General features: G+C 33.4%; 1 protein-coding gene across 4 annotated transcripts in view; it reads left to right on the top strand.

The window, feature by feature from the left end:
- Positions 1–25,946, top strand: part of RCAN1 (regulator of calcineurin 1) — a 95,812-nt gene that overhangs the window by 64,380 nt on the left and 5,486 nt on the right. For 3 of the 4 annotated variants that reach the window (XM_074300683.1, XM_074300686.1, XM_074300687.1), the window contains 2 exons: positions 20,923–21,096; positions 25,174–25,333. In XM_074300683.1, the coding sequence (XP_074156784.1) occupies positions 20,923–21,096; positions 25,174–25,333 (334 nt within the window). Of the gene's footprint in view, positions 1–17,156; positions 17,447–20,922; positions 21,097–25,173; positions 25,334–25,946 lie in introns of those variants that run through there. The other variant, XM_074300684.1, reaches the window with a different exon arrangement.

A 25,946-nucleotide genomic window follows, 5' to 3' on the forward strand; every position in this document is an offset into this window, starting at 1 on the left:
TAAGAGATTTTTATACTGTCCTTTTTAGAACCTTTAAGTGTCATCATAACAGAAATATCTCTAAAACAAGATAACATAAAATAAGTCCATCTTGTGTTTGAAAACAAATGACTTTGAGTCATATTCACTTTTTTCTGGTCCTAATTCAGTTGTATTTCATTGATAGAGTTCTGTAAAGATTCTTACAGAAAACAGAATGAATATGACATGATGAACTCATGTTTCAGAGTAACTTATAAAAGTTGTCACAATATAACACATGTCACAATATAACAATATTCCACATTTGTGGAATACACACAGAGGCAAAGGTTATTATTTGCTTTTAATGAATGGTCAGACTTGAACCAAAAGATTGATTTGTTCATGATCACACAGTAGGCCTATGGCAAATAAGCACTAGAATTGTTTTCCTGCTTTTGGGATTTTTTTTTTTTTCCCCACAATGCATCGTTCTTTTCAACTTTCTGAAATGTCCTTACATTAGCACCAAAACTTTGGACTTCATCTTTACGTGATATTTCACTCAAATTAAAGCACGAAGACATTGTGTAGCAGAAAGAGCACTGTATCTGGAGTCAGGGAGACCTGAACTAAATACTAACTCTGCCTTTATTACCTGTGAGATTCAGAGCAAGTCACTTTAATGTATGTGCCTGTATTTGGTGGACTCCGAGGAACACTGATTCTTCTACATATTCCAAATGCTTAGTAATACTAAATGGTACCAAGACCAGAATATATACCTTCTTGGGGTTATCATTATACTATCTCCAAGTTAGAGAACATAATTTCAAATGATTTTAAAAATTTTCCCTCTACTAAAAAGAAAACAGAATAGAATAAACTTAAGCAATTTAGTATAATAAAATAGATAGAGCACCAGCCCTGAATTCAGGAGGACCTGAGTTCAAATCTGGTCTCAGCCACTTAAGACTTCCTAGACCCTGGGCAAGTCACTTAACCCCAGCCTCAGGAAAAAAAATAAAATAAAACGAATATTAGAATTGAAGTTGAGATACCTGGATTGATTATAATCTGCCCTCTAGTAAGTCATTTAATCTCTTGATTAATTTTAATTTTAATTAATTTTCCTCTTGGAAAATTTTTAGATTACCAATAAAAATGGAGGTATTAATACTTGTATTTACCTAACAAGGTTGTAAAAAGAGAAAAGTGTATGAGTGAGTGTGCGAAGGTGTGTATGTTTGCCCTAAGGTTGGATGTCTAGTAGTATTGCTCACAAGCCCCCACTTCTATGCTTCTCATTAATATCAGTCAACCAGAGTAATGTTTTTTAGAAAAAGGTCTTCACCACCTAGTACAGTAAGAAGTTGCCACAGAGCTTCTCAAAGTCAAAGGCATTAGGCAGGGAACACACAGCACAAGATAATTCACAGCTCATAGCTCTGTTTGCCTGAAGTTATTTCCTTTGTTCTAGTTGCCATTCTTCACTAATCCAAGATGTCACCCTCCTTGAAGCCACTTTCTTTCTTGGATGGCTCTCTTTATTTATGACCTTCTATGTCTGTCTTCATTGTGTATATTTCTCTACTTCTAGTTATATGTGCTTTCTCCTACTAATAACATGGTCAATGAAGATAGAGGTAGGAGGAAGGTAAAAGGGAGGAAAGAGAGGAGTTGAAGGAGAAAAGCTGTAAGTTTAAAAAGGATATAATCATTTTGTTTCCAAAGAGAATCTGCCAAATTGGTGGTGTTCTGCCACTAGAGAGGTTTACTCCTTACTGGACACTTTAGGCCCAGAAATGTATCTGATCATTTCAGCTAATTACAAGATGCTTTTTGTGTGGCATCATCTGTTTTCTTCCAATGATCAAATTTTGTCCGTTTAAAATTTATTTTTATTTTTATAATAGCTTTTTTATTTTCAAAATAGATGCAAGTTTTCAACATTCACCTGGAAAAACCTCATGTTCCAAAATTTTCTTCCTTCCTTCCCTTCTCTCCACCTTTCCTCTAGACAGCAAGTAATCCAACATAGGTTAAGCATGTGCAGTTCTCCTATACATAGTTCTATAATTATCATGCTGCACAAGAAAAATCAGATCAAAAAGGGAAAAAATGAGAAAGAAAACAAAATGCAAGCAACAAAAAAAGTGAAAATACTGTGTTGTGATCCACACTCAGTTCCCATAGTCATCTTTCTAGATATGCAGATGGCTCTCTCCATCACAAGACCATTGGAGCTGACCTGTTCCATGCTTTAAATACTTGTCATTGTGCACTTAGAAAATTTTTGTATTTTAAATGTTTCTTTTTTTATTGTGGAGTGAATATAGAGCTTTTCTATGCTTAATCTACTCTGTATGCTATTCATCCTCCCTCTTTTTTTTTTTTTTTTTTTTTTTTTTTTTTTTTTTTTTTTGCTGAGGCAATTGGGGTTAAGTGATTTTCCCAGGATCACACAGCTAGGAAGTGTTAAGTGTCTGAGACCACATTTGAACTCGGGGCCTCCTGACTTCAGGGCTGGTGCTCTATCCACTGCACAACCTAGCTGCCCCCTTTAATGATATCTTTTGAGGAAATCTTGGGCATGAGCCGTAAGTTTTTTTTAAAGATATTTTCCCCCAGTATTGTACTCTAGAATAGGATCACAATGAATCAAGGAGCCTGAGACTTCTCTTTGTAAAAGACTAGGACTAAACTGAATCTGCTGGAGTTCAGAACTCTTCCCCTTTTGTGGCATTCTTTTATTTTACATAATAACCATGAAGACTGTACTTATAATTTTCTCCATTCTTTCCCACCCCTTTCTGAGTAGTGCATTTAAACTAAGAACTTCTAATGGATAAAACTACATATATCTTTCCTATTTCCCTTCCCAAAGGAAAAATACAATTATTCCATGCAACATTTTTTTTTACATCTGAAATGGAATTATACAGTTTCTTGTGAAATGTATACCTCAGGGAATATTCCACTGTTGTAACTAAATTGTTCTTATTACAGTTTTACACTCTGATTTAGATGTGGTGTTTGTGTGTGGGGGATTGTTTTTTGCTGAAGGTAATATATAATTTCTATAAAGGGCCACTTTTTAAAAATTAAATGTAAATATATTTATCTCTATTAGAGAATAAATTTAAGGTTTATATGGAGGGGCATCTTTTGTGGTTATTTTCTTTAAGTTGAAAATTAATTAACTGCCTTTTAAAGTAAATGAGAATATTAGCTCTCTCAGAAATTATCTGTAAATAAAAAGATTAAATTTATAATATCAATAACATTTTTCTAGTATTTTTTAGTTTATAGGTAGTTTTTTTTTTTTTTTCATTGCTGAGAGGCAGCATTCATAACGTGGTAGCAGTTCTCAAAACTTTTAGTCTCAGGACTACTTCCTACTACTAAACACTAATGAGGAATTTTTTTCCTTTTGATCTAATTTTTCTTCTGCAGCATGATAAATATGAAAATATGTACAAAAGAATTGCATGTATTTAATATAGATTAGATTAAAAGTTAATGAGGAACATTTTCCCCGACAAAGAGCTTTTGCATATGTGACTTTTATCTATCAACATGTACTGTGTTATTGAAACTGGCAATTTAAAAAATTAATTTATTTTAAAATAATAAATATTATTATATATAGTTGTAGCCAATATATATACAAGGATGACACAGGTATCTATATATTGCTATTTGTAATTTCAAAGAACTAGAAATAAACAAACTATCCAAAAGTTAATGGTTGTATGAAAAAACTGTGATATAACAATGTAATAGATTATTACCCACTAAAATTCAAATAAAAAAGAGAATTATAAAGAAATTTAGAAAGATATAAAACAGAACCATGACTCAAAAAACTCCAGTGGTTCCTTATAACCTCCAGATTAAATAAATTCTTCTGCCATCCAAAGCCCTTAATAACTTGGACCTTTCCCTCCTCATTTCCTGTCTTCTTAAACATTTCTCACTTGCACATACTGTGTAGTCTAGTAACATTCATTGTTACTCATCACACAGGTTACTCTATCTCCCAAGTCTGGGCATTTTTACTTGCTGTTCCCCATCCCTGGAATTCTTTCCTTTTTCCACCTCTGTTTGGCTTCTTTGACTTTCTTTCCAGTCCCAGCAAAAATTCTTCTTCTGTTATAGGCTTTTACTTATCTCCCTTTTGTTGATTATCTCCAGTTTACCCTGTGCCATTCTTGTTAGTATGTATTTCTTTGTATTGGATTGCTAAGGAGCAGAGTCTTTTTTTTTTTTTTTTTTTTGCCTTTGAATCCCAAACAGTTAACACAATACTTGATACTTATTGGATTTTTATAAATGCTTGCATGCTAACTGGATGTCCTTATATTAATACATAAGCTAATTTTATTCTGTTCGTTCTAAAATATTATAAGCTATAATAGTGGCTAATGTAAAGCTTGTAATATTTTTATACAATTTTTTCTGATTAATATAAAGTACTAAATTTGGGAGTAATAAAACCAGGGTTCTGATCCCAGCTCAACACTTAAAACTGTCTAGTCATGGGAAGATCCTATGTTAAACCCTATCTGAGTCTATATCCTCATTGATTTAAAAAAATAAGTATAAAAAATATTTGCACCAGAATGTTTGTGGCAGCTCTCTTTGTAGTGTCCAGAAACTGGAAACTGAGTGGATGCCCGTCAATTGGAGAATGGCTGAATAAATTGTGGTATATGAATATTATGGAATATTATTGTTCCGTAAGAAATGACCAACAGAATGATTTCAGAAAGGCCTAATGAGACTTACATGAACTGATGCTGAGTGAAATGAACAGGACCAGGAGATCATTATATACTTCAACAACAGTACTATATGATGATCAATTCTGATGGACGAGGCCCACTCCAACAATGAGATGAACCAAATCAGTTCTAATAGAGCAGCAATGAACTAAACCAGCTTCACCCAGTGAAAGAACTCTGGGAATTGATTTATGAACCACTACATAGAATTCCCAATCCCTCTATTTTTGTCTGCTTACATTTTTGATTTCCTTCACAGGCTAATTGTACACTGTTTCAAAGTCTGATTCTTTTTGTACTACGAAATAACTATTTGGACATGTGTGTGTTTATATATATATATATATATATTTTATTTAACTTATACTTTAACATATTTAACATGTATTGTTCAACCTGTCATCTGGGGAAAGGGGGGACGGGAAGGAGGGGAAAAGTTGGAAGAAAAGGTTTTGCAATTGTCAATGCTGGAAAATTACCTATGCATAAAATTTTTGTAAAAATTAAAAAAAAATCTATCATTTAAAAAATATATATATTTGCACCACTTAATCTACAGGGCACTTGGAAGGAAAGCATTTCATAAAACTTAAAAGGAAGTTATAGTAATGTTATTACAATTCACAAGACTTTGGGTGATTCTAATTTCCTACAATGATGCATCCTTTTTCATTAGGCATTCTAAATATTTCACATAATCTGAGCAGTAGAGTGGACCTTGGAGGCCAGCTACTTCCCTACATTATGATTAACAAGTGGAAGTCATTCCAGTCCTTATTCAAAGTTTTCCGATAAGAAAGTCCCCACTTTTTTCTGGAGCCATTCCTTTGCACTTTCCAATTAATCTAACAGTTGAGAATTTGTCCTTATTTCAAACCTAAATTCCTTTGTGCCTTCTTCCCGTTACTTCTACTACTTGGGATAGAGTAAGTATATTTCTTCTTCTATGATACAGCTTTTCAAACAGTTTTTTGAAAACAACTATTAAATTGCCTCCCTAAATCTTCTTTTTTCTAGATGAAACATCTCTTTTCCTTCAGTTGATCCTATGTATTAATGACCTTGAAGTCGCCTAATTTCACAATTACAAAGGATCCTGTGAGCACTATTATGATAGTTTCCTTCTGAGTAAGAAAGATCAGGGCAGTCCCTAGTCCTGCTGATTCATAGACTAATGGAAAGACTGGAGGGGGAAGGAATATAGCCAGGCATGACATTTTGATAGTTTTTGTCATGAGTGATCAAACCATAATATTATTGGCATTGTCTATATTTTTTAAAGGAAAAACAATAAAAAGTTGAATAGACAATATTTAAATACAATTAAAATTTAAAAATACTACCATCACCACTTCACTTTCTGTCAACTCTAAACTTAAGGTTTCAGTTCTCAGTAACAGCCACTTCTAATCCTCATAATAGGGCGATTATTTTGTAAACTGTTGGAAAGAATGAATTGCTTCCTGACCTGTGTCAATTGTTTGCCATTAAATTTCCTCTATAGTATCATAAATTCCTTTTCCTAGCAGTTAAAGGCTAATTCAGAGTATAATGTGCTTGCTTTTAATTTACATTTGATTTCGGCAGGAAATAAACTGATATTTTTGTATAACATATAAGCAGAATTGAATTGAATTCAATGGATGTAACAAAAGTGCTACTATATTTCTGACCTGGTAGAAACAGTTTTAGAGCCTCCAGAAATGGGCGTGGATACAAATTATCCTTAAAAGTTAATGAATGCAAGCTCCTTAAAACTAAGGGATTCTTCTATTTGGGTCTTGGTACCATGTGAATCTAGCACTATTTATTGCATAGGAAACACTCATTGCTCTTTGCAGGATGTGATTCAATTTTATTTTAAAGAATTCATTTAGATTACATTAGATTACGCTTATGACAAAAGGCTTATATCCAATTTTACCCTTGCTTCACTGCCTTCTATTATAATCAGTTTAATTCTAGTGTTGTGTCAATTTGTGCCCAGATGTATATTAGGCAATGGAAATACCAAATGAGAATGAAACAATCTCTGCTCTCAAGGAACTTACCAACTGATTTTTTTTATACCTTTTTGATTATTTAAGTTTTACTTAGAAAAGATATAAAATTTTTATGCCTATGTTATTATCCTCTGCCTGCTGAATCATTATCAATATTTTGACTCCTGACTCAAATGCTATGTCCTTCTAAACCTTCTCTGATCTCCCTTTTCTGTTTCTGCAAGACTGTCACTTATCACCACTTTTGTACCTCATTCCACTTTCCATTTCTTTTATGTTCTTATTACAAAATTCTGTTTTGTTATACTTATCTGTGTATGTCATCCCTTCTATCCACTGGCAAGGACTTTGTCTTGCTTTAACTTTGGATCTTACCTAACCTCTAATACAGTAGTACTCTTAAACAATTCAAGTTTGGGCTAGCTGTAAACATGGAAAACAGACCATCCCATCAGGCTTGATCTAAGGGAAGTGACTTAACCTGTGAATGAGTCAGTTTGGGTTTGTGAGAATTATCCAGGTGCTTCATGTCTCATGAGACTCAATCCAAGAACAAATGCCAAGTTTAGCTGAAGAAGACAATCTAGTGAATTATATATCCATTGTCCCCTCTTCTCGTCACCTTAATGCTAGTAGTGGTGTAATGGAAAAAAGAATAGCTTTGGATTTGGAGTCATTACCTGGATTTGAATACCAGCTTTACAACTTATACTGTCAGTGGGAGGAGGCAGCATGTGGAAAAAGTAGAAAAAGTCCTGAATTTGGTGTTTATTACTTGTATAATCACATAAATATATGTAATCACATGTAAATCACATTACCTCTATGAGTTTCAGTTCCCTGGTCTATGTAATAAAGAAGTTAGATTGAATGACTTCTCAGTTCTTTCCATCTTCTAGTCTTGTTATCCAATCACACTGGCTAGATCCACTAATGTAATTAGTAAAAAATAAACAGAGCAGAGACTCTAAGAAAAAAAAAAAAAGAGAGAGAGAAAGAGAGCTAACAGCCAAGTCTAAGTTAGGGTTGCTTTGACCCAGATCATCACCAAGTAAATATATTTCTGTTGCTTCACTCTTCTTTTTTTTTCCCCCCCTTCAAAATGTCACAGCATTAAACAGGATAAAGTAACACCACTATATGACCCATTCCATGTTTTGTGAGCCAGGCCTAAACTAGGCCAGTTCTTCAATTAAGGTTCAATGTTTAAAATGCAGTAAGGCATTGTAGAGCATAAAATATAATAACCTTATTTCTTCTGGTAGGAAATTTAAAAAGATAAAACAGTAAAATACTACTTTCCTTCTCCAGAATAAGGATAGCAGATAGTTAGCTGGATCACTAAAGCATTCCCCAGATGGCAGTAAGAACTTTGGTAAAGTTTCTGACACAAGTTTCTTGCCAGGCTAAGTCTTTTTTATTTGCAGAAGCAGTTAAAAAAGCTAAATGCCTTCTTTCCTTTACAGGGCCAATATAATTTATTTGCTTCTGGAATTATTGCCCCATATATAGAATCCTAGACAAGGCTGGCTGCCCATAGAAAAGAGGTCAGAAGGAGCAAAGGGACAGGGTTGAAAGAGAAGAAAGGACTATGAAAGTTGTCCCAAAGGGGCTGCAAACATGTCCCCATCACACATCCTCATCAAATGACAGTTCTCATCACCCTCCCTGCTATTCACACAAAGTCAACAAAGCTCCTACCATACCATATTTTATCTTGTCATCTCCAATTTAAGATAATCCAGGGCCATGTTTATATATTTTCTCACTAATAAAATTTTAACATTTCTGAATCAGCTAAGCTGAGTCCCTAATAATTGATCATATTTACTTAATAAATGGAAAAGTTCCTTAATCATCTTGGATTAAATAAGCACTGAAGTCACTGAATAAACAATTTATCAATAATAAAACGAAAACAATTATAGGGGTTTAATTGATAGAGTAGGCAACTAGGTAGAGCTATAGATAAAGTACTGGGCTTGGTACTGGAAAGACTCATCTTCATGAGCCAAATCCATCCTCAAGACATTTTCTAGTTATGTGATCCTGGGCAAGTCATATAATAAACCTGTTTTCCTCAGTTCCTCATCTCTAAAATGATCTGGAGAAGGAAATGGCAAACCATTTCAGTATCTTTGCCAAGAAAACCCCAAATAGAGTCACAAAGACTGAAACAACCCAACAACGACTGAGAGTTATTGGCCTATCCAAGAGCACTGAATGTCTTTCCAATTATTTAAATCTGACTTTATTTTTGTGGCAAGTGTTTTGTAATTTTTCTCATATAATTCCTGACTATTCTTTGGTAGATGGATTCCCAAATACTTTATACTCTCAACATTTGTTAAACATCTATTTCAAAAGTCTCTTTCTACAGCTACAGTTACAATTATGGTAGCTTTAATAGCCAAATATGGAAACAATGATATACTACACTGTTGAAATGGTAGTTTTTCACTGTAAGTTTGAAGACTATCTAGTCTGAGGATGGACTGAGAAAAGTTTAGTATTATGACTTGAAAGATTCTGGAGAAGACAGAGAAAAAGAAAATGAAGAAGCCTTTCCCCCCCCCCCCCCTTGATGGAATTAATTTAATCCTTATCTTGCAAAGAAAGCTTATTTGCTATCTTGAATGACCTGAATGATGTGGAATTATGCTTCTAGAGGTGAAGTCTTGAGTAATGAGTGTCATATTCTCCAATTGATATAAATGGTCAAAGGATATGAACAGACAATTCTCAGATGATAAAATTGAAACTATATCCACTCATATGAAAAAGTGTTCCAAATCACTACTGATCAGAGAAATGCAAATTAAAACAACTCAGAGATACCACTACACACCTGTCAGATTGGCTAAGATGACAGGAACAAATAATGATGAATGTTGGAGGGGATGTGGGAAAACTGGGACACTGATACATTGTTGGTGGAGTTGTGAAAGAATCCAGCCATTCTGGAGAGCAATTTGGAACTATGCCCAAAAGTTATCAAACTGTGCATACCCTTTGACCCAGCATTGCTGTTATTGGGCTTATATCCCAAAGAAATACTAAAGAGCAGAAAGGGACCTGTATGTGCCAAAATGTTTGTGGCAGCTCTTTTTGTAGTAGCTAGAAACTGGAAGATGAATGGATGTCCATCAATTGGAGAATGGTTGGGTAAATTATGGTATATGAAGGTTATGGAATATTATTGCTCTATAAGAAATGACCAGCAGGAGGAATACAGAGAGGCTTGGAGAGACTTACATCAACTGATGCTGAGTGAAATGAATAGAACCAGAAGATCTCTGTACACTTCAATGTTGTATGAAGATATATTCTGATGGAAGTGGATATCTTCAATATAAAGAAGATCCAACTCACTTCCAGTTGATCAATGATGGACAGAAATAACTACACCCAGAGAAGGAACACTGGAAGTGAATGTAAATTGTTAGCACTACTGTCTATCTACCCAGGTTACTTAAATATTTAATGTGCAACAAGAAAATGGTATTTACACACATATATTATATCTGGGTTATATTGTAACATATGTAAAATGTATGGGATTGCCTGTCATTGGGGGAGGGTGTGGAGGGAGGGGGGGGATAATTTGGAAAAAGGAATACAAGGGATAATATTATAAAAAAAATTACTCATGCATATATACTGTGGAAAAAGAAAATTCTAAATAAAATAATTTTAAAAAAGAAATAGATGTTTAAAAAGATACTCACTTTGTAGTTTCAGAATCATTAATTGCTTTATGATTTGCCTTTGGCAATTTATTTCATCTTAAACATTCCTCAGTAAGTTGGTTCCAATAAGTTACAGAAGAATGGATAACCTTTGCCAACTTAGAAAAGGTTGAGGTAATAAGGAAAGTTGAAAACAAGAATGCAAACTATAATTAATGGGATTAGAAACAAAGAATTTAACAAGGTAGAATCTTAAAGGTTTTTCAGTCTTAAGGTAGAAAGTAGTCCTTTTTGTTTTTTATTTTAGCCCCTTTATTGATGAAACTATTTTTGACTTCTGTTGATCATTTGCTTATACTTTTGATCTATTCTATTATATTATGGACTATTAAGCACTATTATGCTCAGTTTATGCCACTCTAGATCCCATCACTGACCTTATGAGAAAAAGAATTATAACACAACACATTTCTTTTGTATAATCTCAGCAATGGGGAGAATGCTGTTGTACCTAATAATGGAAAAGCATACTAAATAACAACATTGCTTTATCAATTTAGAAGCTGAAAATTCACCTAAAATTGAAATTGTCTTAGCTTTGGAGTTAAGTTGACAACCTTTGTTATTAATGTATTGTGTCATTGTTCTTTATGTACAGCTCAATCCTAGATTAGGAGTAGAGAAGAGAGCATTAACGGGAAAGATTGCTTCATTCTTTGCCAGTCTTAAGTTTGCACATCGAAGTCAAAACTTTTTTCTTTGTGGTCAGTTAATGTGTACATATGTTCTCAGCCCGCAGCATATTTTTAAGGTAGAGTTATAAACTCCTTCTGCTTTATAATGGAAGAGCTGAGGTAACTTTAATTAGGAGGTAGGAATGCTGTAATAGGAATAATGGAGTTCATCATAAACTTCAGTTTTTCCTTGTTTGTTATACTGAAAATAATCCTCCAAAACTTCTTAATGAAAATATGTGAAATGTTATTTTGCAAGTGCAATTAAGTGCATCAAAGGTATTTGTAATTTTTACAATCCAGATGAAAAACACTTAAGCTTCTAATTTTCTTCTAAATCTTTAAGATAACTCAAACATTTAAAGAGTGCCTATTTTTGTTTTGAGGTTGTTGGGGTTTGTTGTTTTTTGTTGTCTTTTGGGTTTTGTTTTGTTTTTTTTTTTTTTGGAGGGGGTAGCATTTAGCCTTGGCTTTTATTTTTATTCTTGTTTTCTGTTCTTCTGAGAACATATTTAATATGTGGCTTCAAAAAGCTATAATGGCATGGTTTGGTTACTGTGGAAACTTCCGTTCTCAAATTATTTAGATCATACTTGCAAATAAGAACAAAGGGTTTTATCTGATTGTCTGACTATCTGGAGGCCATGGACACAGACTCCTACTTGTAAAAGAGGATCAGGGCTCTTGCAGGAAGCTCTCCAGCTGGAGAGAGTTCAGGCAAGGCTGGCTGCACACAGCTGAGCTTAACACTCACATTCCTCCATGAGACAGATCCAGTACAGCAAATTAAGATCATTTTTTTTTTCCTACCCCAAACCTTCATTTTTAGTCCAGCACTAAAGCCTCAAGGCTTTAATTTCATTCCACCTCTAGGCCTTTCTTCTTACTAGCTCCTTGTTGAACTTTTGTGATTCTTGGTTTAGACCCAGCTTTTCATTCAGACACTGCCCTTTGCTTCTGAAGTTTTCAGTTCCTGAACTTGTCTTCTTGGACCCACTGAAGTTCCTTACATCTAAATACACAGAAACTTCTTGGTAGCTCCCTGTTAATTCCATTCTTCCAGGGGATATGATTAGTGTCATGGACCCTAATCAATTATACTCCCTGATTACTTGGCCAATCCTTTGTATTGTTTTACAAATAGAAACAGAGTCTATCTTTAGAATTGAATCAGTAACTGGGATAATGGTATCTTAGAGATCATCTAATCCAACCTCCTCTTTTTTACTTTTTTTTTATGTATATATGTTTATTTATTCTTCAGAGGCTAGTGTATATTTGACCAGCCACTTCAAAGTTTATGTCTAAAAGCTAAAGAATAAATCATTAGGAAAGAGAATTGATATATTAAAGGATAACTATAAATTGAAAATGATGGTTTGTTAATATTACAAGGTGAGAACTCAGGTTGTCTGGGCAATTCTTTAGCTCAGAATTCACACCTTTGGTTGGGGCCTTTGAAGGGAGTTTACACCTTTGAAATTCTGAAAAGGAGTTTACACAGCCTTTAAGAAGAGCAAGTTCATTGGTTGAAGTATTTTCCCACAAGCCCCTGAGTTCTCACAAGCCCCTTTAAAAAGATCAAGTTCATTGGCTGTAGGAGTTCTCACAGGCCCCATTGAGTTCTCACTACAATCCCTTCGAGGATAAAAGAGGGCAGCATTGGGTCTGGAGAGTAGTCTAGCATGGGACAGAGTTGGGGCAGCTAGATGGCTCACTGGATAGAGCACTAGCCATTGAAGTCAGGAAAACCTGAGTTCAAATTCTGCCTCAGGCACTTAATACTTTCTAGCTGTGTGACCCCAGCTGCCTCACAAATAAATACTTTTTTTTTTTTTTTTTTTTTTTTTTTTTTTTTTTAAGTGGCAGCAGAAGCTCACTATGATAATTTGGTCAATGGGCATGTTCATCAGATTTTAGATTTTTCATTTTAGTTATGCATAACTTCTTGAAGAAATAAATAGCAAATTATAGAACATTTCATTTTGATAAATTCACTCATACTCAATAGTTTAATTAAACCTTTGGAAATTTTAGAAAAACTAGTTGAATGACATACAGGAAAACTTTTATTCAAAAGATTAAAATAAATAACATTGTGATTATCTAACATATAGGACTAGAAACCATATAGTGTTGACTATTGATGATAAACATGATTAATACCCCTTTTAAAGAGTATTTGGTGTTGATTTCTTAAGTGATTGAGTCTGTTTAAGAATTCAAATCTAGCTGACGTATCTTTGAATTATTTTTTTATCTCTAACTTCTTCATTTATTTGAATGCCTTCCTCTAAATAGGATTATTCTGGTCCTGATTTTTGATTAATATAAGTAAGTTATCCACACATATTTCTTTTAAAAAATTACTAAATAGTCATGGTGTTATCTTGGTTTAGTTTCTTTTGTTTGAGATAAATAAAACAACTAATGAAATTTAATTTCTTTTTTGTGAAGAGATATGAGGGATGGTTACTAAACACATTTTCTTTCTATTTTCACTGTAAAAAAAAAATCAGCAATCTTAAAATTTCTTTTTTCTTCTGGGCCTCAGGATATGCCCAGACAACCTGAGTTCTCACCTTGTAATCCTAACAATGGTTCATATAGATCACCATTGTGATGGTAGCAGTATCAAAGAATTACAGAATAAATGAACTAAGCCAAATTCCTTTTTTTATAGATGAGAAAACTGAGCTGCAGAGAAGTTAAGTGATTTTATCCTTTCAGACAGCTAGTAACAGGGTAATACCAAGACCAAAATTCCATGCTCCTGATTCTCAGGTTAGTGGTCTTTCTCTTACGGAATTGAAGTGAGATGTTTGGATTAGAGTACTTTATTTATCTCAGCCTCTACATTTTCATTGCCTAGAATGCTCTCCTATCTCATCTCAGCTTCTGGGCTTCCTATTAGTGGTCCACTCGTCCTCTGAGAATCATTGTAGAGAGCAACTCTTATTTGGAAATGGCACTCAATTCAGTGACTCTGCATCTCTTGAGCCACCAAGCCTGGAAACATCCATCCCTTAGGACAGCACTGTTCCATCACCTGTGACCCAGAAAAGAAATGTTGAGCAGAAAAGGCAGCTAAGGACTTAAGATCCAGTTGCCAGCTTCCCTAGGGAAGCTCAGGTTCTCACTGACATATGCATGTAGCCACAATATCTGCTGCCTAGGACCTAGAAAAGAAATATCCTCTCCCTTCCTTGTTGTAAGTCCAAAAGAGAGCTGGCAGTCCCTAGTGACATACTCAAAGAAACAAACTGCTGGATTCCTCCTAAATCTAGTGCCTTCTCTCTGTTGATTATTTCAATTTAACCTAAATCTGTCTTGTTTGAACATAATTGTTTGCATGCTATTACCTTCTTCGTTCTGTGTAGTCTTTGACAGCAGAGATTATTTTTTACCTCTTTTTGTATTTCTGGTTCTTAATACAGTGCCTGGCACATTGTAGGCACCTAATAAATCTTTACTGACATATTGATTTATTTCATATTTTTCTTGGCTTACTTGTCAGTCATTTTTGGCACAGCTTATAATCACAAGGATCCAGGTACTAACCATAAACCTTTGGTTGAACATGTCCTTTAATAAGAGGTCAGAGAGCATAACCAAAGGATCTTTTTGCCATGGGAAGTGTTCTAATCCAACCTCAGCTACAAAATCCTTGAACCATATTAAGGTTTTTCAATGGTTCTTTGCAATTTTTGGCCACCAGAAATAGTTGTTGAAAATTAAGAATTTAAATAGCAGCAACTCACCAAAAAATAGATGCTAACCATTCCACTAAAGTAAATTAAAGTGAAATCTTATATCAAACGCAGACCTGTGATGGAAAGAGGAGCCTTATGTAAGAAATATGCTCTTTCTTTGTAGAATGATAATTTAAAAATCATGAAATCTAAAATCTTGTTAACTTTCCTAATATGTTCACCCAGGCTTGTATGTAATCTTAAATGAAAAAAGTCCATGTGAATTTTGGTCTTTCAGTTAAGGCTATGCCAAATAATTTCATTTATTGTCTCTATATCATCAAGCAAATATTAAAAACATAACTAAAAACATAATTTGATTGCTGCTGTTTTAAGTGCTTTTTCTCAAGCTCACTTAACTTTACTCGGAAGAGCAATGAAGGTAGAATTTCCTCTTCCTTATATTTCTTCTCATATAATTTTCTTGTTCTCTGACTATCAACAAAACCATTTTTTACCTCCATTCTTTTGACGATGTAGTACAGTGGTTAGAAAAGTGGATTAGAAATATAATTTAACACATCACAACTTTTCTGTGTGCCTTTGTGAATGTCACTTCATATCTCTTGGACTTCAATTTCTTCACCTGCAAATGAGGCATTTGGACCAGAAAATCCTTTTTTAAAAAAACTTTTAATGTTTTATATTTCCTCACATAACTGGAAAAAAAAGACAAGATGATAGAATGGGTGGAGGACATTCCATAATCATTTCTACCTAATCAGAAAGGGTGGAAAGAAATTAAAGACTTCCAAAAAAGAAAAAAACAAAAACAAAAACCAGAATTCTTCCTTCCACCACACCCCAAGCCCTAAATCTATGTCCAGGTTAAGCAACTGAATCTTGGCAGTGGAATGGCAAATTCTTCAGTAATAGACAGTGCAATAAGCAGTCCCCAGCAACCTCAAAGAACAACATTAGCTATGGGAATTAGTATGTCCTTTATTTTTTAGCAGGTTTTAAAATATGTACATTTAGATCTTTTCAGATTGAAAATGATGGTTAATTGGTATGGGAAAATCTATATAATGTATTTCTTACAGGTCTACATAATTTGGCAGCTAGTCAAACTGCATCACAATTAAATATCTTGATTAGTAAAATTATGTTTGTCTTTTTTGGATGGAATACATTCACTGTTAAGTTTTTGTCTTGTTTGTTTTTTTAAAACCACTCAAAAAGTTTTAAGAATTCTTCAAAATTGATTTTTAAATTTACATTCTTATTGCTACCACCAGCACTCCTTTACTTTGAAAGTCCAAATGCTCTTTACTAGACAAAGGTTTTTAAATAATCTGGTTATATACATACATTGTAAAAAGAAATTGGAAGGATTATTAAGGAACGGAAGTACTTTCTTAGTCCTTTGAGTTGGTAAAAATTTAGCATTTTGACAACAGTTTGAAGTGGAAAGCAGCAAAAAATTTTAACTCTCCTAGTATGTTCACCCAGGTTTGTGTATAATCTTACATGAAAAAAGTACAACTAAACTTTGGTCTTCAGGTAAGGCTGTATCTGTCTCTGTTCTCCCTTTCATAACACTGATCCCCATGCAGTTTAAGAAAGAAGTCTCATTATTGTGTGATTTGTGTGCATGTATGTATGTGTGTCTGTCTCTCTGTCTGTCTGTCTAGGAGAAGGATACTTTTAGATTTCAGACAGCAAGAATGGTCAAGCTTAAGATTTTCTAAAGAAATGCTTAGGCTCCTTGTAAAAATAAACTTGAAGGATTCTTTTTTTTTTTCCTTTAATAAAGAGTTGAAACACAACTTAATAAATAGTAATTGAAACATTCATCCAGTCAAAAATTAAATATGAAAAATTATATTTCAAAATTAATTTTACTATTAGATTTATTGATCAAGGCATTTCAAAATCTCAAGTTTTTCAGAAAGCACAGTGATTACAAATGCTAAGAGATTTGTTTCCAAGTTTCCAAGAGCCCTTGAAATTTCCCTAAGGGTAATTACTGTTTACTTCTATAGACCTTCGTCCTTTTCTGCAGTAACATTTTCCATCTTAGAGAGAGTCATCCCATTCAAGTGAGGAGCATGTTGTCTGAGCACTGAATGGAATTACTACCAATGGAAACTATGCTGCAAAAGGAGTTGATAAAGCAGCTGCTGTGCAAACCTCAGCTGTTTTTTCCATCCTCCCAGAGCAAAGTTAATTAGCATAGGGAAAGTGACTAATGTGCTGACGTCACCTCTTTCCAGTAGAAGCTTACATTTTGTCCCTGACTGCCTGTAAGCATGCAGGACTTTACTCAGGAATTTGCTGTCCCAAACTGGATACTTTGAAAGCTACTCTTTTTTTCCCCATGGGGCCAGACTGCTTTTCTTTATAAATACTCTCTACCAAAGGAACTTGTAGCTCCTTTAAAAAGTACTCCATTTGGGATTTTACCATTAGTGGTTACACAAAAAAGGCAAGATGCATTTTAGAAATTTTAACTACAGTTTTAGCTCCTTGATTGCCTGTGTTGCACACAGTGATGTCTTCTGCGAAAGCGAAACCAGGGTAAGGCTTCCAAAATTAATGTAATATAAAAATTTAGTTCTGGGATTTTTAACTATTGGGCATTGTTTCAATATCAATGTTATCTTGTAGAGTGTTTTAAGCAAGGTTTGAGAAAAAAAATTTTTTTAAATTTGAAAATCGCAACCTGAGGCACATGGAAAGAGATTTTGGGATATAAAGAATCAAAACAGAAGTTAGCATTTGTGTCTATGAATACTTTACAAAAGACAGTAAACTTTCCTCAAAAATTCTTTTTTTGGGGAAGTTAGTACTTTAGTACAAACTAGTATTGACAATCTGAAGAGAGCACATTATTTGCATTTTTTATGGAAATGGGGTCTATGTGATCAATTTTTTTGTTTTATCTATTTCTGGTTCATAAGGAGGAAGAAATAATTGTAAAATCTAAAACCAGAGTAAATATTTGAAGTATAGAGTCTCAATTCCTTCCTAAAAAGCATAGCTTTCTTGAGAAAGAAGTGATAATAATTAATGAAATACAGAGATGGTTCACCAAATGAAAACCTAGGCAATTGTTGTTACTATATAGGCTTTTTTTTCCTTCCTAGTTTGCCTATTAACATTTCTTACAATCTAGCTAGCTGTTTTAACATTTAAATGTTTCATATGAATTCTGATCATCTAATTTTTCCCCTTAACAAACATATAATCCGTTTATTGAATGGCAGCATTTGTTATTAATAACAGCAGTTATTCTTCACTTATTATTTGTAAGGTATTGTGCTAGGTATTGTGTAAGGTATTGGGCATACAAAGACAAAAACAGAAAATTCTTGACATTATTATTCCTGGATAGATAGAGATAATTTTCTTAATATCAGTTTCAATAGCCTCTTCCTCAGAAATATTGTGACCATAACTTTAATAGGGAAGAGAATCTTGCAGAGAATTGACAATTAATTTTAGTGCAAGGAGATTTATTTTAAGTTTAAACTGCTGTTTCCTAAAATCAAAAATTGTAAGTTATCTCCTTGTGAAAGAATTGGGATCAATAGAGGTTAACTATCATTCTTGTGCAATATTGGGATTCAAGGAGTTAAACATCTATTAAGAATCTGTTCAAAGACTAAGCTGATTTAGTTATTTATTCTTGTGAGAGATTGGGAGTGGGGCAGCTAGGTGGCGCAGTGGATAGAGCACCAGCCTTGAATTCAGGAGGACCCGAGTTCAAATTTGGTCTCAGACACTTAACATTTCCTAGCTGGGTGACCCTGGGCAAGTCACTTAACCCCAGGCTTAGGAAAAAAAAAAAAAGAGAGAGAGAGAGATTGGGAGTAAGGTTAAGAGAGAACCTGAAGAGACACTATGAAAGTCCCGAGTTTAACTCTTATTCAGAAGAGACATCTTGAAGAGAATTCCTGGAAGACTTGATTATCATTCTGAGAGAACTGTTTGGAGTTGGGTAGAAATTAGTGCCAATAGTGAACAAAGCATTCTATTATATACTCTTTATATTATACAAATAATAGATTGAGTTTTTTTCACTGTCATGGATTATGAACTTTTTATAAGAATTATTAATATTACATTAATTATTAATAATACATTATGGATTATAAATATTTATTTGTGTTTTGTATGATTGTTTGCTACTGAAATAAATTATATGGCCAGTAACCTTGATTTTGTTTTAGTCTATGAGAGCAGGGTTGAGATAGAGGATCAAAAGCATATAAGAAAAGAGATTTTTCTGGTTTACTTATGAACTGTTGGAGAGGATTGAAGCTAAGTGATTAGTGAGAAAGTGGATTTTTGTTAATTTATTAGGAATTGTAAAAGTATACTCCTTGATTGCCTTAGAATTCTTATAGCGAATTAATAAGGAAATGATTCAGTAGCAGTGAAAGAATATAGTGTGTTATAAACTAGTATTTATACCCAGCCCACTACTATGAACTGATCTCCTTGTTGGGAGTCTTGCCTCTTGTATCTATTATATTTCTATATTGTAACCAAACAGTGTGAATCAGGGCACCTAAATTTTTATTCCTAATATTGACTCTAATCTCATCAGATAAAATAAGAAGTTCAGACTAGATGTTATCTAACATGCTTTGAATATATAGTTTAATTTTCTTAAAAATACTTGGGGAGAAATATGAATGGATATAAATAGAAGTCACATTATACTTTAGTATATAGAATGTTTGATTTGAAGACAAAATTGTTTTAACTATCATTCTTGTGTAATAGGAGTTTTAATCCTTTCTAAGACCTTTAACTTCCCAGAATCTTAGTTTTCTCATCTATAAAATTAAAATAATAACAGTATCTGCCTCCCAGAAGTTTGAACGATAATCAAATGAGATAACAAAGTATAAAAAAGTATTTTGCAAAGCACTGTAGAGATGCTTGCAAAAATAAAATAATCTTTTCCCTCAAGGAGCTTATATTTTTGAAGCAGGAATTGGGGAAGAGGAACAGGTATCACATGTAAGCAAATCAGTACAAGATATAGTAAGGTAAGAAAGAAGCAAACTCCAGGAATGTTAGATTAATTGAATTTTCAACTCTTTTTTTTTTTTTTAATTAATTTCTTTATAGCTACGTGTATCTTTTATTTGCTTCTCACTTTAGATTATGATAAATTGCTTTAGGGAACAATAACATCCTGATAAGTGTAGATTGCTCTTTATGGAGGATTTATAATGAGAAACTGATGATATCTGCTTTTAAATAAAATACTATGTATTCTATTTATAAACTTCTAATAAAAACAAGTTTGTATTACTAAGATATCCAATTTCACATAATTACTCATCTGCATTAATAGCTCAGGGAGGCAAAAATGTATAAAAACAACGATTTGTTTTGCGTTATTTTTAACCCCTTATTTTGTTAATAATGATTAAAAGGAAAAAATAAGACAAATTGTTCATTGTCTCTATTGAATTAAAAATACTGTTTCATTAACTTGTTTTTAACTTACTTTCCATCAAAATGGATTTTAGATTCGTATATTTTTTTAAGCCTTGCATAACATGGTTCTCTATATTTGGGTAGTACCAATTTACAAATGGTTTTAGCAAATAATTGTTCTATATATGTCCACAAAAAAAAAAAAAAAAAAAAAAAGAAGTAAGCCTTTAAACATGAGTTTTTTTATTCAGCCAAGACAGAGAAAACATTCTAAAGTCCAATAAACTTAATCTCTATCGAATTAAAGAATTTCAGCATTGAGATTAGAAAACAATTTGTTCCTGATTTCTCAGGTTCTCCAAGGTCATTAGGGTGGGGTGAGAGGCACCAATCACAAGATAAAAAGTTACATATCAGTTCTTTATTAGGGAGCTATATATTGCAGCATTATGTTTGAATGGGAAGGTAAAAATCTTATCAGTTCTAAAATAACTGGGAACCTCGTTGAATCCCCCATAATATAGTCAGTCAAGTAAAGGAAGAGACTCTGAAAAACTGGCTGACATATTGGAAATTCTCTTTTTGTTACTTTTCAGGCCAAATTTGAATCTCTCTTTAGAACATATGACAAGGACATCACATTTCAGTATTTTAAGAGCTTCAAACGAGTACGAATAAACTTCAGTAATCCATTGTCTGCAGCAGATGCCCGATTGCAGCTTCATAAGACTGAGTTTCTTGGAAAGGAAATGAAATTATATTTTGCTCAGGTAAGTTGAAGTAGGGAGTATTCTTCTAAAATATGACCTCATTATTCTCTACACACACATACCCCCTAGTGTCACACTTTTAATAACATCTAAGATGGGCAGGTCATATTTTGTTTTGTTTACAAGGAACATAAAGGTACACGTATTTAGAATATATTGAAATACATTTGAAATCAGCCATGGAAATAAATAAGTATCTGGGTGTAATGATAATTTTTGAAAATAGAAAATAAACCTATTTCATTCATTTTCTTTGCTTTAAAGCTTTTCTTATATAAACTTGATAATCTGCAAACACAAGCTTTCAACTTCACAAACACAAATCAAAATAAGATAATCCATTTAATCATAAGCTTTTCAACATTTATAGGATAGCCTAAATATGCAAATTGACATTAACAAAGTAATATCAGATTTGTCATTTGTTTACATGCATCCTCATTTTTTCTGTTTTACAGATATCATTATTATTGTGTTATTTTCACATGTAGGGAGTACCATGATTTGGTTACTTATGAGAAGTAGGACAAAGGCTCTGTCTCAGCCAGATCTATCTTGTCCTTTGCAGTCCTTCTACTGAGTTGGTTTGTGTAGCAACTGGATGTTTATGGAGAGACAAAAAACTTATCATTCCAGCTCCATCCAGCTAATTTATAGTTTAAGTGCAGTCTAATTTGAAAGGGATTCAGGTTAGCCCCCAAGGAAATTGAAGGAAGTTAAAAGGAACTTCAGACCATAACTGAAATATATACCAAGGGACCCCAAGCAGCTACTGGAAAATAGGAGTTAAAAGATAAATTCAAATGTGCTTAAGGCTTTCTATTTCCAATTCTTTTGGTTTGCCTGAGGTTTACATCTCAAATAAACAAAAAAAACCAAAAAAACTAAATATAGCTAGGACTGTGAAGCTAAAGGATTGGCCAAACCTATGGATTCTTTGGGGAGAAACTACAGCTACCTTAAAGTCACTAAGTCTCAGTTAAGAACATTAACCACCAAGTTAAGAAGCTTCCCTGCTGGGAAAGCACACAAAAGCATTTCAAGTGAAGAAGCCATATCACAACTGACAAACAGCAACAAGTGGTAGCAGCTCAGCAGAGACACCCAGCAGAGAACAAGTTGATAATGTCATAAAAGAGGAAGCCATCTACTTTGCAAGAAACAGAAATTGTTCTTGCCTTAGCCACATATGGATGTTTCTGTCTGTGTTTCCTGATCATGCATATTGTGGTATGGTCATTTTGAGAAGGAAGGTATATAACACATGCAGAATATAGATGATTCCTGCCTAGGACAGTGCATCTTCATCAACATTCTCTGGTGATATCCTGTTTTCTGAGCTTCTTTTGCTGAACAACTGCTGCCCTCTGTTGACAAATCAACTAAGGGGAAAGACTGAGGGAAGTGAAATTGGCCACCTTTGCCCTACTTTCTACCAACAACCAAAATCTGTGTACTCTTTCTTCATAGTTGTAATTTGTGCATACTCATGCTTTTTAGTCTACTTTTTTCACTCTCATTTAAATCTTGGCACATTTCTTTATAGTCTTCATATTTGATAGAGTAGGGCAAGTAGGTAGAGGGCTTGGAATCAAGAAGACTCATCTTCCTGAGTTCAAATGTGACTTTAGAGATTTATTAGCTGTGTGAACCTGAGCAAGTCACTTAACCCTATTTTCCTTGGTTTCTTCATCTGTAAAAATGAACTAGAGAAGGAAATAGCAAACCACTCCAGTGACCATAATGATTTGGACACTGCTGAAAAACAACATGATGTAAAGACATTATATTATGTTCCTATACTACAATTGTTTCAATTATTCCCTCATCATTAAACATCCAGATTGTCTTAATTTTTTTGCATTTACAAGAATGCAGTCATCTTTGCATATAGCCCCCATTTGGGGGCTAGTAACATCCTATACTTATAGTCCAAAAATAACCCCAGAATCCAAGGCTATTAAGCAGAATTCATTTTTTTTTTCTTATTCTGCATTTTCAGGAAAAAAAAAAACTGTCCTGAAAAATGTGAATCGGAAAATAATTTTGAGTTTATTTACATAACTAGTCTAGGCGTAGCAGATATATACTTATGTCCTTGTGTCTACATATATGTGTATGAGTATGTACATGTACATATATACATACACACATATAATTTATTCAAAGTGACTGGAGATCCACTCTATATCAGCCTCACATCATATTTACTTCTATGCTCTATTCACAGTAGATAATAAATCAGAAAGTTTAGCAAATAGCAATAGTTTCAATCCTTAAAGCCACAGCTGATCTAACCATGAAAAAGGTCATACCCAAATAAGTAGTATACTTTTAATAAATTTTAAATTTTGCCTGCCTAAATTTTAGCACATTCTGGGGAAGGAGAGTGAGTTCCCCATTCACCATCATTAAGAGCTTTATTATTATCAATAATCACAAGGAGGACTAATAATTTAGTCATAAAACTGATAGGTTTTTTTTGTTTGTTTTGTTTTCTGAGACAATTGGGGTTAAGTGATTTGCCCAGGATCACACATCTAGGAAGTGTTAAGTGACTGAAGCCAGATTGAATTCAGGTCCTCCTGATATCATGGCTGGTACTCTATTGCACTACCCAGCTGCTCCAACTGATATGTTTTTAAAAATAATTTCTTAATAAGCCTTTTATAAGTTGCAATGCACTTTCACAATACATTATTATCTCTTTTAGCCTTAAATATGTAACTGAACTCGGACGTAAAGAATTTAAGTAACTTGCCCGAAGTCATATAATTTAAGTGGAGGTACTATCACATCAAACTTTTTCCAGATGTTGTTAAATCCTGTTCCTTTTCCCTCATATTCTGTTTTGCCTATTTCTGAAACAGTAATTCTTTTTGTATGGGACCAGCCTAGATCCCAGATCATCTGATATCAAGTACAATGTTCTTTCCAATGTCCTATGCTATTAATACTAGTGATATATTGAGAGTAATCCCAATGGATCAAAGAAAAGAAGTCATAAGAAATGCATTTTTAAAATGTTATTGATAACTTAAAAGAGTATAAATTTGCCATCTTCTAATTATAGCAGTTATTTCAGTGAGATGGGATGTTCCAATGGAAACTCAAGAAATGGATTTTTAATAAATGATTGCTAATAAATAAAAATAAAGTTTTAAAATGTCAAGTCTCTTTAGGCATAATGTTCTCAATACCTTCATCAAATTATGAATCGCTCTCTTACCTCTTGACTAAAGGTTCTCCACAACCTTGGTTTTTTGCTGTCAAGTTACTCTACTGTCATCATCTTAATAGCACTTATCATCTTAAGTGAAACCTCACCTATACTTTTTCTGAATATTTATTTTAAGTACTTACCAAATTGTTCTTTTTTCATTTTTCTTGTTCTCCTGGAAAGCAGACTTTTCAAAATTCTGCCTACCAAAATTTTTACCAGATATTTCACATTTATCAGAATCCTGTTGTTTAAAAGGAATGTAACATAATGATCTTATTAGTAGCCAGAAAAATATCTTTTTGTGCAAATATCATTTTAGCAACATTCTTTGTAATAATGTGATAAGTAGCAGTAAATTTCAGTGACCCAAACACCAAGCCAGTATTACAGCCGATATATGGATTTGATGAAAAGATTGGACTAAAATTGAACAAGAAGGATTTCTAGTCCTAAACTCCTTGCCTATATCTATAAGCTTTACTAAGAGGGCACTCTAAATGTAGAACATTTTTTTAAAGTTCACATATGTTTATTAATATGATTACATAGTATTGACCTATGTTAGCTCGTATAGTCACCTTTGAAGAAGATAGTACAAGGATTTTCGTCCCCATATCTCTTAGTCTAAGATTTTGAAACTGGGACTCAGAGAGTTTCAGTGATTTTCCCAAGGTCACACCGCATTCTTTCCTCAGTTTTACAACTCTTTTTTTCAGGCATTTCAGTTATATTTAATAATTTATAGTATAACAGATTATAGTACAATGAAAGAACTTTTTTTTCCTATGCTTTAGTTGCTTGCTGATAATTCCTTCTGAAAATGTTTATGTTGATAATTTGTTTTTTCTCTTTAGACCTTGCACATAGGAAGTTCACACTTGGCTCCACCTAATCCAGACAAACAGTTTTTGATTTCTCCTCCTGCCTCTCCTCCTGTTGGCTGGAAACAAGTGGAAGATGCTACTCCAGTCATTAATTATGATCTTTTATATGCTATCTCCAAACTAGGGCCAGGTAAGGACTATTCTTATGACAGATGTAACAATGATAGAGGTCTGGGGAGTGAAACAAAAGAATGGGAAGAGAAAAGGAGATTGTGAAGATGTTAAAATTCAAAGATATCCTCCTCCTTTTTACATTTCATATGATTTAAACCAAGCACATTTTCATTCTTCTCCTCAGAGCTGAATTCAGTTCAGTATAATAAGCTTTTAGCTTATATTATTGGTTTAATGTTTTTATTTTTCCATGGAAAGCTTGGGGAAAAGGGAGTAGAAGAAAGAAAAAAATAAAATTTTAATTGGGAAAAAAAATTTTAATCCCTGATATATATAAAGCACTGTGCTAGGCAGTGGTTCTTATTTTTAATATTTTAATTCATTTTTAGTATTTGATCCACCTGACAATGAATACATATACCTGCGTCTCAACTTTATGTGATGAACAGAGAATTCTGCTGTTAGGGAGATGGTAATTTCTTGGAATCATAATCATAGATTTCAAGCTGGAAGGAACCTTTGAAATTAACTAGCCCAGACCACTTTTTTGCAAATGAAAAACCCGAGTCTCATAAAAATTAAATGATTGTCCAGCATCACACAGGTAGTTAATGACTAAGCCAAGATCA

This window comes from Sminthopsis crassicaudata, chromosome 3, assembly GCF_048593235.1.
Source record: "Sminthopsis crassicaudata isolate SCR6 chromosome 3, ASM4859323v1, whole genome shotgun sequence".
Lineage (NCBI taxonomy): Eukaryota > Metazoa > Chordata > Mammalia > Dasyuromorphia > Dasyuridae > Sminthopsis > Sminthopsis crassicaudata.